At 35.9% G+C, this 18,022-nt stretch overlaps 1 protein-coding gene across 1 annotated transcript; it reads right to left on the bottom strand.

The window, feature by feature from the left end:
- Positions 1–659: 659 nt before the first annotated feature.
- Positions 660–14,475, bottom strand: LOC100313768 (tachykinin receptor-like protein). Its single transcript, NM_001168209.1, is given in 4 exon segments — positions 660–851; positions 1,417–1,620; positions 2,448–2,849; positions 14,058–14,475. Coding segments are annotated over 4 exon segments (1,116 nt in total). The 5' UTR covers positions 14,391–14,475; the 3' UTR covers positions 660–674.
- Between the last annotated feature and the right edge of the window lie 3,547 nt (positions 14,476–18,022).

The raw sequence follows: 18,022 nt of genomic DNA, 5'->3' as shown, positions 1-18,022 counted from the left end.
CTCTTTTAACGTTCACTATATTTTGCGTGACGAAAGTGAAATAATGACGCTAGAATGTAACCGTAATCATACCAAAGCTATTCTGTTCATCAAGTCAAATGTAATTTCAAAATAAGTCAAATGTAATTTCAATATAACCTTACTTAAAAGAAATCAGACTACTTAGTGATATGAATACTCAAAAAATCTCAGTAACATATTTTTGAGGGCATACAAGGATATTGCCTGCATATTAATTGGCAGATTATTAGAAAGGATCACTTTGTTGGGTCATTGTATATGCTATGGAATGGGTTCTTAAACTGCACATATGTATGGTTATGTATGTATGTCTCAGTGAGCGACTCTATGTACCTATATAATTCCCTCAGGACAACCAATTATGCTGTTAAAGTAGTATATCGGTGTCACCTTTCAATATCGGATAACATTAAAAAGTAAGGTTATGCACTCCTTGCGATAGTTTTAGTATAATATATTACGACTAAACCCTTATTTTGTGTAGGTGAGCAGGTTACAAATAAGTGATAATATCATAGTCCTTTATACGGCTCCGTTTGATTTTTGTCATATAAGTAGTCATTTCAACCATTACAACGTACCACAGAAATAATTTACAACTTCATTACTTAATTAATTATACGTAAAACTTCTAAAAATTAACTTTCTACATTTTATTCACATTCATAAATTTCGTTTTCATTCACTGTATTTCCTCTGACAGTCTTACAGTCGGTGCTTTGTGTCTCTCTTCTGGGCGAAGAATGTGAATGATGTCTCATTACTAAGAATTCACCTTGGTTAGTAGTTGTCTTGTTACACACGCAACGACATATTAGCTTCAGGTGATTCTGGAAAGGGGATTGAAAGAAATTTACATGAAACAGGGTGGCAATGTAACAAAGTTGTCATCGTTGCTCTTAAGGACGTGAGAGTCAACACAAAACAGTGCATATGGAAGCTGACGTACAGTATAGAAATTGATATTGTTATGTAGAGAACGGCTCGCTAAACATTGTTTTGTCAGATATAATTTTGCTTGTGGTTAATTGTGCTAACTTCCTGTGTGTAACTGTATTATCAATATCGTGTCTAGTCTAGATAAAAACCAGTTCATTGTAACTATGGTTATATATATGTATATGTGTGTCACATGTGGAGCAAGATGTGTTCACTCTATTCGAGTGAGTTGTACCCGTAATTGTTTGTCATTTTGTTTCCAATAGGTCAGGTGCCTTTTTGATTATTTACCAGTCAGTCTAGTATGTATTGTTGCGTAACAACGATATATGGCGTGTGCCACATATTGAGAATGTAAATTCCATTTTACAGCTATGAATTTTGATATTTTGTGGGATTTCTACATCATAATTATGTTCAAATTGTCATGTGAAACTGTGACACAAGTTTTCTTACCCTGAAACTATCATTCATGAAGCAGTAAATAACAGGATTAACAAAACTATTCGACATCGCAATCCATATGAGGGCAGCATTGATCTGTCGTGTTATGTCCTGTTGCTTGAGATCACGATGTACACGTTGTACGATGTTAAACACGTGTAGGGGCATCCAACACAATGCGAACATTAAAAGCACCACTACTAACATCTCGACAACCTGTGAAATGTACGCAAGAACACAAAAAAAACAATTAACAACTAATCTACATAGACATCCACATATAAATATAAAATTACCTTGTCCACTTGTAGATTTGTCTTGAGTGGTGTGTGTTAATGTTTACAATGTCAGCTGATACCTTGTTTAAATATGGTACATACAAATTAGCTAGCTGGGTAAAACTATCAAAAATAAAGCGTAAGTCAACAATACTCTTGGCTCGCACCCTTAGACTCAGAAATATATATATAGAACAGCAATGGTTTATACGATCAGGGTAGGCAGGAACATGTGATATGCGATGAAGATCTCGCGAGAGGCGAATTCCTTGCAATTTTGTTTTGAGACACCTAAATGCGATCCCCTTCCGTGGGCGTCAATTGAATACTGGACGCGATGTGTGTCTGGAAATGTTTGATTGGGTAAACAGGAATGAGCGCATTCAAATAAGCACTTCTTTTACAGACTCACTAATTTGCATTTGGAATTCTGGGAATACTCTTGCGATTTCGTGATCATCTCGCAATTAGCGCGACTTCAATTCGAGATCTAGACTACATGTCGCACTCTTGCATACCCTAACCTTATAAATCCTTGATATTAGTGAATACAAAGTGAAGTTAGATTTTGTAAAGTTTTCACTAGCGTCAACATTGTGAGAAAAAAACAAATAATGAGAAATGAGAATTACTTTTATGTTTATAGTCATATATGAGCAATTATCACATGACCAATGAGCATAGCTTAAGTTTAGTTTAAAATGTCACTAACTGTCATTTCATACTATACGTGGTGATCAGTCTGTGTGTCCTAAGAACACTAACCTTACGCTTTGTCTTGATGTGTTTATAGTCGCGCACTTGGTCGGCGTTTCCCGGTATCTGTCGAAACCAGAGTGTGTAACCTACCATTATGTAAGTATAACACATCGCCAGTAACGGGACAAAATAGGTGCCACACATAACGAAGATTTCATAAGCGACGGCTGATGTTTTATTAGGCCATTGTTCGCCACAGGTGTAGAAAAATTCGCCATCCCAAATATATTGCTTTGTTCTTGCCATGGCAATTTGAACACTTCCGGACATGGCTGAAATTATCCAAATGATCAATACAATACACAGGTTTCTCTTTTTCGAAGCACGTCGTCGCATTGGGTGAAGTACTGCGTAATATCGATCGATGCCTATTGCAGTCAGCGTGTAGATGCTAACACACACAGACACCTGTAAATTGAATGAAACAAAACAATGCATAAATAGTGTGGTTTTATATGTGTTTAGTGGTTTATTATGCACGAGTGTATTTAACTTTAAAAAACATTTACTGAATGTTTCCCCATGTTTATTTTAACTTTCATCAATAACTATTTAACGTTGTTAGGAAAATGCAGGTTTGCTTATATGGCGGTCGCGTCGCGTCCTGTTCTATTAGGGACTCGTACACAACGCGTGCAAAATACATTGTTTGCATAAAATTCGAACACCGGCTGCGCGACGACCATCGCGCTTTGAACATCTGCATCATTGCAAAATAGGCTACCTAATTAACAAAAATGATTTAGCCGTCACGAAATCCTTTCCGCCATTTTGGAAAGTCCTAATAATAGACTAATTCGTTTTCTAGTATATATGTATAAGGTCATTAAAGTTTGAATAACTCGTTGTAAATGGTCACGTGGTTTGGCCTCCATCTTTCATGTCTTCCCAACAGGAAATAGGGTTTTATTGATACCACATTGATCTGATTGATTTGAAATCTGGTATGTTACATTCTTATTGGAACTACTTTAGGCACAAGAAAAATAATCTTTGACTGTCTTTGAAAATGACTAAGATGGTATTTGTTTGATACAACTCGCTTTAAATTCCGTTCAGTGATTGTTTTTCCGAGGTTCCATTCTATTCATACGCAAATACGTTCAGATCCGAGCGTGAGACATGAGTTACGCTATTTTAAGCAGTACAGTCGTCGTAATATACGCTAGGGGTCCTATATCGAACACGATGCGGCGCGACGATTGAATGAGACATCCGGAGGTGGGGCTCATGTGACCAGTCATTAAATGAGATTCTAATTTGCATATCACCGGCCGGTCGACACGTCACAACTATCGCAAACATTTGCATGTCGTCAGTGGCGATACCGAGTATATTTTCAAGGGTGAATAAGTAAACAAACAGATATTGCTATGTAACACACTATGCGTCACAGAAACAAAGTAAACAATTAGGTTTTATTCAACAATTTTGCCAATTGTTGATGTTTTTACGAAAAGTAGTTGTTCGACTCAATTAAAATTCTGCATTCACATTTGTGTTAAGATTGGAAATCTGTCCTATTCGTGATTGTCAATTTACATATAAATGCTGGAATTACAAATTGTTATGTTGTAATTGACAGAAAACAAATTCATATGAGCTACGGGTTGTTGACACAAAGTCTACAACTGCAGTATGTTTGTTTTGAATAAATAAACGAAAACAAAACAAAAAATACGCTTCAGATATTAAGGAAAAACAACATATTTCACTGACTTTAGATTTAGTGCAAAACATATATATATATAACTTGTGTATAGTGAATGTCATCTTCACCTTGAACAGAGTTTTGAAATTAACGTCATACATCTTTTATAGATGCAGCTGCTTATGAATCCAAGGTCGGAACTTGAAATGAGTATCATCACATATAAAGAGACATTGCCAATGGCGTATGCGACTATTTCCTAGAAAAAGTAAATAATGCCAGGGCCACACTGACGAAATTACGCTTCCAGAAGGCATTTAATGTGTTTGATTGGATTACTTGTTGCAGCGTCCAATCAATGTAACGAGTATTTCAACCTTGGTTTTATAACATGTAAGCTTTCCTCTCTTTGTCCTTCAATTGTAAGGCTTTGCAATGTATATGACAACATGTGGCTCGATACAAATATGCATTCAAATACATTCAGTACAAGAACTTTTAAAATTCCAAATTCCAAACGTGTCTAAAACAGTGGTCAAAGTTAACAATCTGCATTGATGACTAAATTATTTAAAGCGAGAGGGTCATCACCTTCGCACGCACGGGAACTGAGTCCCAAGCGATGATAACAACACGCTAAAAACGCAAAAGCTCATGGGTAGACGCTTATTTGTAAACAATGACACGCTATGGCCATCTGACGCATGCGCAGGTTATGACTACCCCGCTTTAAGTCAGATGTGAAATTTGTACAAAGACAGTTGAAGTAGAGAACTGTATTGGTTTATTTGAGCGAATCAATGGCCGCAGGGTTTTAACAGTTTACTTTGATTGACAACTGGTGGTGGCATCGCGCTATATAACAAAAAAGTTGAACTCTGCAACTACGTAACTAAAAATGAGTCTTGACTTTACTCTGCATGCAGCAAACGTCAGTGCGAAGCTACTTACAAGTTTGTGCCTGATTAACTACCAAACCCTAACACTTATCAGAGAGACCAATCAGAGAGCAGCTTGTTTGTTGACAAGTTTTGTGCGACGTATCAACTTCTGTCTTGTATATACACTTCGACTCAACTGCAAAATTGTACGTCACGAGCCAATGTATAGTTAATTGGAATCCCCAAGAATTGAATAAAAGTTTAGATGCAGTGTCGCAACATCGTACTCCTTATGTTTGTTGATTTAACCAATTGGATTATCGGATTGTCGTCATGAATGTATGATACAAGGGATAAGTGAAGCATTAAATTAAGTTTGTAAATTAAAATCGAGTTTTCTCTGCTGGTGGACTGTACTGTCCCTGGGGGCTTTCATAAATTGAGTTGTTCGTATTGAACCATGAATATTAGGCTTTATGTGCATAACGCCATACGTTGTTTGTGTTGTCAAGATGTATTTCCATCGCGTCATTATGTAGGCATGATCACTAAATGTCGTTTCGAGCTAACTTTTTGGGGTCTGTAATTATAGATCAGTGGTTAGCTTGTAGTTGCGAGGCGCTACCCTGTGTGTGCGAGTTATGCGAATAACCTTTTGCCAGTAACGATTTTAATCTAAATGTATTTGGATGAAAAAATTGAAAAAAAGGTTTGGATGCATCAATGCGTAATTCAAAAATCATTTGAGATATTGAAAGACTGACTGGTCCTCACTCTTAGAAGTCGTTATTATTTAAAAAGAGTTTGTCTCGATTAAAAAACAATACACTTAATAATTTTATTTCGTGCTATGTGACAGGACTGTTTAAAGTCGTCTCGCCTACAGAAAATTCGTTTCTACATGAACGCCGTTGGCGATAATTGAGTACCGAAGGCATGAAACATGCCTGCGGCACTCGTGCTGAGTGCCTTCGGTACTCAATTAGCGCCAGCATCGATCATGTAGAAACGACAATCCCCGTAAGCGAGACAACTGTGGACAGTCTAGACTGTGACTAGATGAGCGTAACAGTGTGTGCCTCAAACTAATTGTCATATTTGCTAGTTGCCAATATGTACATTTAGTTGGGAAAGGAAGCGTACAGACGTACGAAATGCGAGTGAAGTGTACAGTGATTGACAATGGAATTATTCGCGATCACGTAGACGGATTGGTTTGACACCAGAACATTGAACAAATCCCTTACTCAGCTGGTAGTAAAATAATCGAATCACCAACAAGAGAACACGATGTACACCGAATATCCGCGATATTCCCGACTTGGCTGAGATACGATATTTTGAACGAGAAGGGTGGAGCATCTTCAATGCCGCTACCGATCTATAGATATATTTAATCTAGCAAAGCCAACCCAACGTTAAAGTTGAACATTTAATTAGGTTACACTAAACATCCATCATTGAAAGTGCGTTACGCGTAATTTACATGACTACCTAACATTGTAACAATATTACTGAAACGATCATGGTGATTATTTAACATGTTACGCAAAAACTTTGAAATGTGTTCCTCAGTATGGGTTGTAATTAACGCTGATCCGTCGGTCGGAGGCCGACCTTATCTCCTTAAGAACCAGTTGTTTTGAAAACCAACAGGTCCTTTTGATTGATACAAGAACCCTGTCATGGTCCTGCAGTTTCAAAGTGACTACTAGTTCTTCTAATGGTATATACAGAGACAGAATACGAATTTTACATATTTTAATTGTTAACATTTCTCCACGTTCATGCTACACGATCAGCAATAAGTCACCGTCAAAAATATCAGCGCACATGGTTGACTTTCAAAAAGAATTATTAAAAATAAGTGTAAGAGATACCATTGATTTGTGTCGATCTTTATTTGATCATATAAAAAAATATACGAGCTGTGCTATATTCTAAATGGCTAACAGCTACATAACAAAAATACGTATAATTTCAAAATAACTGCTTACACAACTCTTTGTCAAAATGACGTCACAGAAGAACTTTATCACTGGAGGGCGCAAGTTGTTTTACGTTGCTTGTCGTTTTCGGGTTTACGGTTTAAGATCCCAAAGAATATGATATATTATTAATTTAACCCCTTAATGTATAATACCTATACCATAATGTTATTACGATGTTGATAAAAAACGTTAGCCATCTTAAAGAAACGTTTCATTTTTGCATTTTCTAATGATGTAGGATCCATTTCACTATAACTTAAGGATATATTCTGATGTATAATTAACTATACTATGTAGTTAGCTGTTAGTTATAAACTAAATAAGCATTGGTAAACACTGTAGATGTTAATGGGGTTAGCTGCATAGTGCTACTGGGGGGAGTTGCAGAATGCTAATGTGTATATAACTATCCGGGTGTCTATCTGGTGCCATTAGCAGATACGATTGCCACGAGGCAGTGTATATTGCAATGGACTCATTATCATTCATGTCAACGTCAGAGTTTTAGTGTGCGTGGACCTACAGGAGCAGAAATTCAAATATTTCTGAGCACGGATAAACAAATTTGTTCGATATTTCATTTTGATAAATATATAATTAGAATGGATTTCTTGTAGCATAGTTTTGGAAACAGTAGCATTAGTTATAAAAAGGAATGAAAACACAATTACACGTGTATGTCAGATTTAGCGATATGTACTGGTTGTTCAAAGTAGCAAGCTCACTATTTTTTTTTAATAAAGAAACGAACATATTGATTTTACGAAAAATCGTGAGCTGCTGCTGTTTTTATTAGGACGTAATATCAAACAATATTATTTAGGCATTGTGGCTTCAAAGGTTAAATGAAAAAAAATGAATATATAAATTTCACTCAAAAACGTGCGACAATTCTTTACAGCCACAAAATCGACAGTGACATGATTGAAAGTCTCATAGCGAAATTAAATTCGACCGCTCTTTTTAGTACAACTTTATCAAAGGCATATATAATGTTTGTCGTCATAATGCAAACAAATCAACAGATCCGCCTGCCTAATTATTTTATTTCAGTCGCTTGTCAACTGGAATATTGTTTTCAAGTCCGATCGCCAAATCATGCCTATCTGATCAAGAACTTGAAGGTTCAAATTTTCAAAGTAAATTTGTTAAATTTCTATACTACCCGGCATACTTCTAGACGCCGTTTTTATCCATAAATATCTTTTAGCATCATCACGCATATTTCGTCTTTATATCACTATTGTACAAATTTGGGGAAGTCTGCCATCATGACATTTTAAGATATGTTTATAAGTATAGGATTTCCGCTGCAAGTCGACGAGACTTATCAGCCGACAAATTGTTTTTTAATTCTACCCAGATGGTTGTCGGTAGACAGGATACTCCTTGAGGGCAATCGAGAATGTCTGGTTAGGTATATTCTGAGTCACGATTCACATGGCTTTATATGTATTATCTGCATGTTGCTCATATTGTATGGGTTTCGACTCACGCCTTTCCATCTAATCAGTGTGTGCCGTGGTGGTGTTCACTACACGTTTTTTTGTCTGTTTTCGAAACAATTACTGCGGTGTGATATGCGGTGCGTCTTTTGTGAGTTTTCTCATGTTTTCGTGTTGCAAATGCATGCGTGTTAGTGTGCCTGTATTTGTATTTATTTGACAGCTCGTGTTCGATTTCGTGTATTTTTCTTGCGTTGTGTTCGTCGATATTGATCGCAAACCCAAACTGATCTGGGAGGAAAGCATATGGCTATAGAATGCATACTCGAACATTAACGAAATTACCCTTACATTCTGGAAATTCGTCCAATTTCGCATTTCTTCTAAATGAAACAGCGATTCCAATTATTTAATTGACACTATTAGCTATGACATCCAAACAACGCGAAAGCCTATCCTGAAATTGACAACACTGCGTTTGATAAAATTGTAATAGGTCACATTAGAAGGAGTTCCAGGGGAAATTTCAATGCCTACAGAATCTGGAGACGTTCAATATTACGTTTTATCTGACCTTTGATTTTTGTGCGTACACCTGAAGCAAATACACGCACTTCATATGCGGAAATCAGAAAATCACAAAGTGCCATCGACACAGCATGTTTTGTGATCGTAGGATGTAGGATTCAAACTGCCAATATTTTGTGTATTATTTTCTATACTGTCGCATTCACTGGTTTTTCGTGGCAAGGGAAACAGAAGATGCGTGTCAATGACAAACAAGTGTCGTTGATTTCTTGCTCCCAACGAGATCGCTGCGTTCATTTTCGAATAATGTCTATTTCAAACCTCGCTTACTGTTGAACAAATATAACTCTGTGTATATCACTACTCGTGTGATCATCTTGATAAGATTGTCCGTGTTGTACACTTTGATGTTTTTTTATAAAGGCTGAAAGAGTTTATTGATGTATTATGCTTATTTTCCTATATTTATTATGTATTCATGCCTGTAATTTGTATCATCCATTGAAAAGAAACTTCTTTGGTCTGAACGCGAGGAAAATCGAAAAAAAAACTGTAGAAAGTCTTCTTTGTGGAACTTTGTAGTTTATTGCTTTAGACACAGCATGTCTAGAGAATTGCGTTTAAAATTCACATCACCACATGTTGGGTAACTAATAACAACACGACGGGTACACTGGTAAATCTCAGTACCTGGTTATGAACGATGTTAGCAATTACCGACTTTCATGAAATCAGTCCCATACACTTAGCTTAATGAAAAACGACGTACACGCACAACATGTCATGTCATTCCTTATCTATTTTGAGTATTTTATGTATATTTACAATATGTGGATTGAATGAAGTATATGTCACTATTTTTTAGACATTCAGATAGATTTAGTCAGTTTATAAACTAACCTTTTTGCAAATGGCCGCTTTGATAACGAGAGTGCGAGAGAGTCATGCGACTAGTTTGTGTTTCCCAAATAATGTTCTATTATCTACCGCAATTACGTGCACTGTTCTGAATACAATGGTTACATGGAGCAAATTAACAAAGCAAATGTAACACTATGGGGTAAGGGGGCAAAACAAGTATCATAGCTTTCTCGCTCGCAACGAGATTTCGGCAGCCATTTTTGAACAAGTTTTATTGCGTAAATCCTATTGCACAATTCCACATCTCAGGGACCAGTCATAAACTGCATATGAGATACAACAATCACATATCTTCAAAAAGCACATTGGTTCAACTTCGTTGAATATTCAAAATTATTTTTCGTTACCTTTTGATAATGCACACGTTTTAATAAATTCAGTTACGTAATCGCTATCAAACTGATTAAATCTTTCTATAGATTTACTAGATATGATAATTAATATATAAATGTATCTTATGTAGCTGAATAACAATTCTCACAATGGATCATTGCGCATTGTTTTATTATGCAAAACAAAATGTTGTGAATACAAACTTCTCTGTGCAGCTAAGGCTGAATACAAGGCCAACATGAACAGTTCAATGTTTTTGTGATGAGAGACTGAAACTGACCCTCGTGTTGTTTGTCCTACTGCTATGTATGGACATTTTGGCTATACTGTATTCATAATGCTGAACTGTATGTACTTGTTATAATTACCATGCCGGATTTGCATATTAGAAGGTTTATACGTCACGTGACGTATATGACACGATGATATTTAGATAATTCACTTAAATGTGAAGGTATTTTTCAAACACCGGTTCTGCCGTTCACCAAGAAAGTCTCATTACTATTTCTGATTTAGAAAACGATTTTGTAATACTGTTATCACTGTAATATTAGACACACCGAACTTTAGACGCAAATGACAGGCACAATCTCGTTGGAAGCGAAGGAGTCGCCTCGAGACTTGTTTTTGCTTTTCATATATTGTTCTATTCTCTCTCATCATCGCGTTTTTTTTGTTCTATTGATGTATATCACCATGGGAACGGTCGACGTGATGACGGGAAAGAATGCAACACTAATGGAGAGGGAAAACCCTGGCCCGTGCTCTTAGACGGATATTGGTTTAATAGACTTCAAAACCATTTATTTCGTGCTTCTGTGTAAACCATCGTAGAATATTCAAAATAGACTCATTATGCATTCATGATACAACGAGCACAGACACTCAAATTAGTTTGGGGATTATGTGTGTACCTCAAGGTATAAACTAATATAATGATGATAATAGTATAATCACAGGTAGTGGCTTGGAACGTGTTTGACATAGTCAGTGAACGTTACAGTGTGTGTAAAGTATCGGGTTGCATGGAAAACCTAAACCTTTTTTGTGTGTGACATGTCTCTTTGTATACCCGAACAAATAACAAATTGTTTTTATTTACCGATATTTTTCCAATCGTATTGTATTTGTGTGTTGTTCGATCTGAAACGTCTCCAGAGACTGCCACTACGACGTTTTGAACAAGGCTTTGGATACTACGTCACGGTGTTCTGGTGAATTACATTGTAGTTAGCCTCGCAGGGAGAATGAGGAGACGCTCTGAACATTCCTGTCTGATACATAATATCGGTACTTATAAATAACATGCTAACGGTGCTCTTATCTTAAATTTTAATTGGATTTATTAGGCACTTTAAATTCCACTATCTCCGCCATGCATTAGAGTAGAGGCCACGATCTCTTATCTTCGGAAGAAGAAAAACACCTTCGAGCGTTGACTGACGTAGGCCAAAAGGCTAGTCTTTAAGTCTAACCTATCGCTTAGCAGGGTTTATGTTTCCCTCGTACACTACAATTGTTTCCATGGAGCTGATGATTTATGAAGCTTTTCAGATTTCCTTAGATGTTTCCTTGTAGATTTATAATGCATTATTTCTACATATGGAGTATATTGATATGATTATTTTTTGTGGGCGTTTATACACACCAGTTTGTGGATTAGTTTTTTGCAGCTGTAATTTACAAATATATAATTTATTTAGCAAGATATAATTGAATTTGGCAGAATTTTTTGTAGAGTTTCAAATTGTTTCATATGGTAGTCTCAATTTTTAATTAGGCTTTAGTCTTATTCAAAGTTTTCGTCAATTTCAAAATACATGAACAGTAACAGGATCGGTTGCCGGATATTACGTCAATATGGCCAACCGAAATGCGCTGTCATTACTAAATTATCTGTGTGTTATACTGAACTATGCCTCACTTCTAAAATTATCTTTTTAATCGTGTCTACACTAAATTATACATTATATGTTCGTAAAAAATTTGCTGTACAAAATTACACATGATTAAATAGTGATACGAGTTTTTAGCAAATGATCGTTTGTGTGTGTGACCGAGGGGACTATCTCTTTTTGCATATTCTTGAATGAGGCGCATTCAGTCATTAGATGGAGATGAATATACAATTATAAAAAACGAGAAACACTTTACGATCGATTCTATATATGCTGAACGACTTGAACAATGACGTTCTACGACAACAAAATGATCGCAAGTGACATGGCAATGTGCATCCGGGTACTTTGGTGTCACGGGGATCTCGTACATCGTGTATGACGAATAACGGTGCTGTTGACGTCCGCGGCGAAGAATAAAATACTGTGGAATACTTTCGCTGGAATTACTTTTCGATGAAAAAGCTTTTTGGGTGTTTTTTATGGAATTTATTTTCATTGATTTTTGATGAGTTGAATGTGAAATATAGGAAAAATTTTCGCTGGATTTTATTTTCACTGAATCATCCCTTCAGCGAAAATAAAGTATTCTACAGTACTTTAAAGAAATTAAAACTACTTTTATTAGAAACATGGCTGCCTATTTTTTTTAAGTTTTAGTCAAACCCAACCGTCGTGAATTAATTTTAAAATCTGGGTTTGGGAAGTCTGAAACTGAAAAAAAAAATACTCAATCTGCGGAACGTGCGGCTCAGTGATGTTAAAAAACTAAAGAGACTAACTCTTGACAGATAAAATACATTCGAAATCTGTGTCTTGATGTCACCGTCATTCTTAAGGTAAAAGTTTATTGAATGATTGAGATGTTTACGTGACCCGTCATGCCTGAGAAAACGATGATTACCCAAGAACAATAAGAAAATATGGGAAAAGTGTTTCAGGTATTTAGCTCGAAGTTGAGAAGAGATTTCCATTATGTTACATCCTACATCAGCGCAAAGAGCACTATAAAACGACAGATTCACCAATCTAATATTTCATTATATATGTTACGTAATGTCGCAGAAAAATAAGTTGCTACTTTGTTTTTAAAAATGCTGAATATCATTGTGATATAATCACGAATACATTTAATTTCTTATTTATGGAATCAATTTACGATGCCACTGCAAACATTATTTTCTACACTAATACAAATGTCGCTGTCCCAAGGTTAATGAAATGTACGTTAGCATACACTTAAACATTTTAATGATTGGTCGCAATTTTGAGCAGTCATTTTTTTTATTTCTGTGTCGTGTTTGTAAGAGAGCAGTAATTGCACAATCTAATAAGTCAGTATGTAGTAGTATGTAGTTATGTCGTGTATGGCTTTGAAAGATGTACTTGATTAAAAGTACTTAAAGATGACTTACATTATAGCATACAATTGTATAAAGATCATTGACTGTGACCATTTTCAAATGTATTTTGAAGAATTGACTTGTTTAACAATCAACTATCAACTGAATTTCGCCTTCTTTGATTATACATTATTCAACTCAAATAAAGTAGACTGTATTCGGAGCATTTTTGGCTGATCCGTGCATTATTTAGTTGTGCTCATTAGTTGCATTTATTATACCCTGCGTAATTATCATTTTGTGTCATGGTATAATTTTATTTAATACAAACAAATGAAAGAAGACGGACATAATACAACCCTTCTCCGGGCGTGGCGTGTCCAGTCAGTTGGAAAGAACGGAACACGTTTGAAAGAAACGATGCGATTGACACGCGTATTAGTCAAATAACAAGAAGCAATATTGAGAAACCTTTCGTAGACAAGAAACTAGTGGATTTGAAAATCCCATGGATCCAAGAGAGTCCTCATATATATAATTTAACATACATTGGGATATTCTACTCGCTAATTGCACCTCCTTATTGTGTTTGGGTGCGATGCGAACGAAATTAGAATGGTTTTACCTGCATGAGGAAGAGAGTGATGGAACACATCTCTTTGCCAAATGTCCAGTGGCCGTTCATGAGAGTTATGAAAGTAAATGGCATGGAAAACACAGCCATGGTCAGATCAGCTACAGCCAGATTGATGAGATACACGTTTAAGCAATTGTTTGATCGCACACAGAGAAGAACCACTATAACGACGACGTTTCCCAGAATGGATAGTATAATTGTTGAAGAAAAGGCTAACGTTAAAATAGTCTGCCATTCTTCGGTCATCTCCAATTCGTCGTAGTCGTAGTCGTAGTCTTCGCAAGGATATGGACAGCTGATGTTATAGGTGTAGTTATTCATTGTAGATATTCATTAGCGATCCGCAGAAACATGCATTACCGTGCATTCCTCGTGTATTTGTGCCAATATCTGTACCAGCTCGAAGATAGTCGTAGAGAAGTGGTAGCTGCCCGGCATGCTCTGATCATTGTTTGTCGGTGGTATCTCCCGTCTGATGTATGCGACAATCCAGTAAATATGTACTTACAAGTACGCCCTCTAGTCACTTGTACTGGATATATTATGACATGAATAAGAGCATTGCTTAATAATGTATCACTGTCTATTGGTAACGGATGACGTGGCAGCGTCGAGTGAGTTGCCTCTCATCATGCGTAAAACGTCGGTTTATAAGATTACATTCTCAATGTAAGAAGATACTGTTGAATGAGCACATCGATCAATAACTCCTTACAGTAATTACGCTGTGATAGTCGCGCTCTAGAATGTGACGTAAATAAATTCTTTGTGCACTTGAATCCATAAGTCAACTTTTCTCCCATTTCACAAATGAGTATGGATAATTGTTTCTTTATTTTTTCAAAGATAATAATTTGTGTCTTATTATATAACAAGGAAATTTCAGAAAAACAAAGTAAGCATTTTGTTGGTACGACATTTTCGTGGGAAAATATGGCGTTTAATTCAATTCACATATTTGTGCGATACTCATATCAGCAGAAGGACGAGTAACATCACACATTCGAGTTCCGACGTGATTTGTTGTCATGACAATGTGAACAAATTATTATAGATTGATTCGTGTTTTGACTCGTGTATAGTCCTTGTGGTCCTTCCTTGTATGTATTCGTCGTCACTACCATACATACATGTATACATTATATTATTGTCAAGGTCATATTAATGATACAGTTTCAACTCCAATCATACATCAAAGTAGACAAGTTCACAATTTGTTTTTCCTTTTGCACACATATGTATGTGTATATTCTGCTTGCAGAACCATGTCAGTTTGAATAAGATTAAACAATTATAATATTCATAGTAATATTCAGAGGAGCAATTCTCTATGACTGGTTACGGTTAACGGATTTGACACATCAATTTATAGATTTTATTTGTTTTTTGTTATTCACATGATGCTACATATCGCCTATCCAAATATCAAAACAGACTTTAAAATTGACGCATTTTATACTGGTTCTCATTTGCTTAACAAAAAGCAGAAAGAGTAAGTAAACAGTCAGAGGTAAAAAAAAAACGTTACTTACAATATTAAGAGAGAGAGTTTCAAGCAATGTTCCAAAAACAGACAATAGAGCATTCATCATTGGTTTCCATTTTAATTACTCGACTGCTTTTATTATCTTAGACCCCTTAGCCTCTATCAGGTCACATGGGTAATATGTGCATTGTCGTCGATTCACAAGAGCAACGTTTGTGTAATTGTTCACTTTGAGGAGTTTTGATTTACGTCATGCTTGCATTATTTATAGATTTTTACCCAATCTCCCAGGCAGAGTTCTATTACGAGTACTAGTATATCTCTGCCACCACGCGATATTATGCTTGTCGTTGATTGGTCGATGCGTCACAGTGGTACTACTTTCAAAGACGCTCACCAAAACATTGCCATGCAAGTGTTCGATTTTCGAACCCGATGAATGTGTACGCGTTGTTTGCAGATTTTGGATGTTTTAGAAGTTAGAAGCTTCTTTTTTTCTTTCTGTAACACAAACGGTGTGGCAGTTTGACGATTTAGTCGTCAACACTACAAAGTGCTGTTGTTTGTTTGTAATTCGTCGCCTGGCAATCGACAAGACGGTCAGTTTGATGAATCGAGTGACACCTTAGTAACGGTTATTCCGCGATGAAATTATTTTCTTTTGTAAATTATAATTATTTCACCCTTGACAGTGCATTTACGGAAAAATCGTTATCAGCTATCGATACAATATTTTAAAACTTGTTTTCCATTAGAAAAAAATCAAAACGAGAGCCCTCTAATAACAAAAATACGCAAATGATACGCGTAGTAAAAGTCTTATGGTGTTTCACCACAAAATGGCGGTGTGTGGTGGCAGAGATACTTTCGGTGATCTAACCGCAAGGCACTCTGGAAAGGAGAATGGGTTTTATAATCAGATTACCGGAAATGAAAAGGATGTTGGGTCACGGGAAAATTTGTCAAGATGCAAAAAGTCTGAAATTTCGAGAAATGTGGCATTTTACATTCATAATTCGAACACTGGCATTTAATTACAACACATGCTTATTCCAGTGCAAGAGTTCTATGCAAGAAACATATAGTTCATAACACTAACTTAGTTTTGTGTAGATTACTATTAAAATAAGATAACACACTCACTCAGTAATTAGGTAACATACGGACCTTCCCTATCTGTATTGTTGAAATAAAGTGACTCCTCCCCCTTAAAGTTTGCCAGCACTCCAGGTCATAAAACTGAACCATCACTGATGTTGGATTTTAGATCTTGTTATATCTATTTTGTTCATCTGAATATAAAATAACTGAAAAGCTTATATTCGTGAAACTTACTATTAGGGTAAGTTGATTAGTTAACTGAAAAAAAAAGCGAATAGTTTACCCTTCCTGGTAAGCTTCATCGAACATGATGTATAAGAGAAACACTTTGTTAATTTCCATACGCATGTAGTCAGCCATGAAAAGAAACCAAAAGTAGCTTACAAAGGTACAATGAATTTATTTGCAAAAACTTGTCCGGTATTTTAGACAATTTATTAGATAATCTACCATCTACTTTTCCACACACAATGAAGCATGTACATGTTTGAACAGAAATTGAGAAGCAAATATCAATGACATGCAAATATATTGAAAGCTGTGAGATGGAAACTGCTGTATGTCGTAAAGAAGTAAATGTATGGTTGTAATCAGCATTCATCTGATGGTTTAGTGATTACAGACTCCGTTGTAATTAAATGTCGATTGCTTTCTGTTTGGTGATATGTTGCTATGGCAGTGACACAAATGATTAATTGGTGGTATATTCATTTGTATTTATAAATATTAAAATAGCCAGTTGGAAATGAAAAGAACCACACTTTTTCCAGGTTTCTGTCATTTAGGCTCATTTAATTATACTTATTCCATGCTTTTAGAGTTGTAGTTGACTCTGTGCGTATCATATAGGCTATAGTAGTCTTGATGTATCTTAGCACAATCTTTGTGTTAGCTTTTCTCATTCTGTTGTCTTTGAAATGAGCTTGTTACTTATATCCTCAAGTGTTAGGCTCGTAAAAGACACAAAGATATGAAAATGTTCGTATAGAAATTACATGTCGGAACCTCCCCCTTTTGGGTATCAACATGTTGCATTAACATGTTTCATTGTGGAAATGTGCAAATTAAAACCTATCAAATGAACTTGCATATGGTCGATGTATGTGATGCGCTTTTTCTCTGTACTATGACTTGTTCAAATCATGCATCGTGTTGCATGTTGCACTGACACACGTGACCGCCGCCAGCGGTATATTCATTTGTATTTATAAATATTAAAATAGCCAGTTGGAAATGAAAAGAACCACACTTTTTCCAGGTTTCTGTCATTTAGGCTCATTTAATTATACTTATTCCATGCTTTTAGAGTTGTAGTTGACTCTGTGCGTATCATATAGGCTATAGTAGTCTTGATGTATCTTAGCAC

This window comes from Saccoglossus kowalevskii, chromosome 19 (genome assembly GCF_978046115.1).
Source record: "Saccoglossus kowalevskii chromosome 19, keSacKowa6.1, whole genome shotgun sequence".
NCBI lineage: Eukaryota > Metazoa > Hemichordata > Enteropneusta > Harrimaniidae > Saccoglossus > Saccoglossus kowalevskii.
This window is presented reverse-complemented; position numbering and strand designations above follow the sequence as displayed.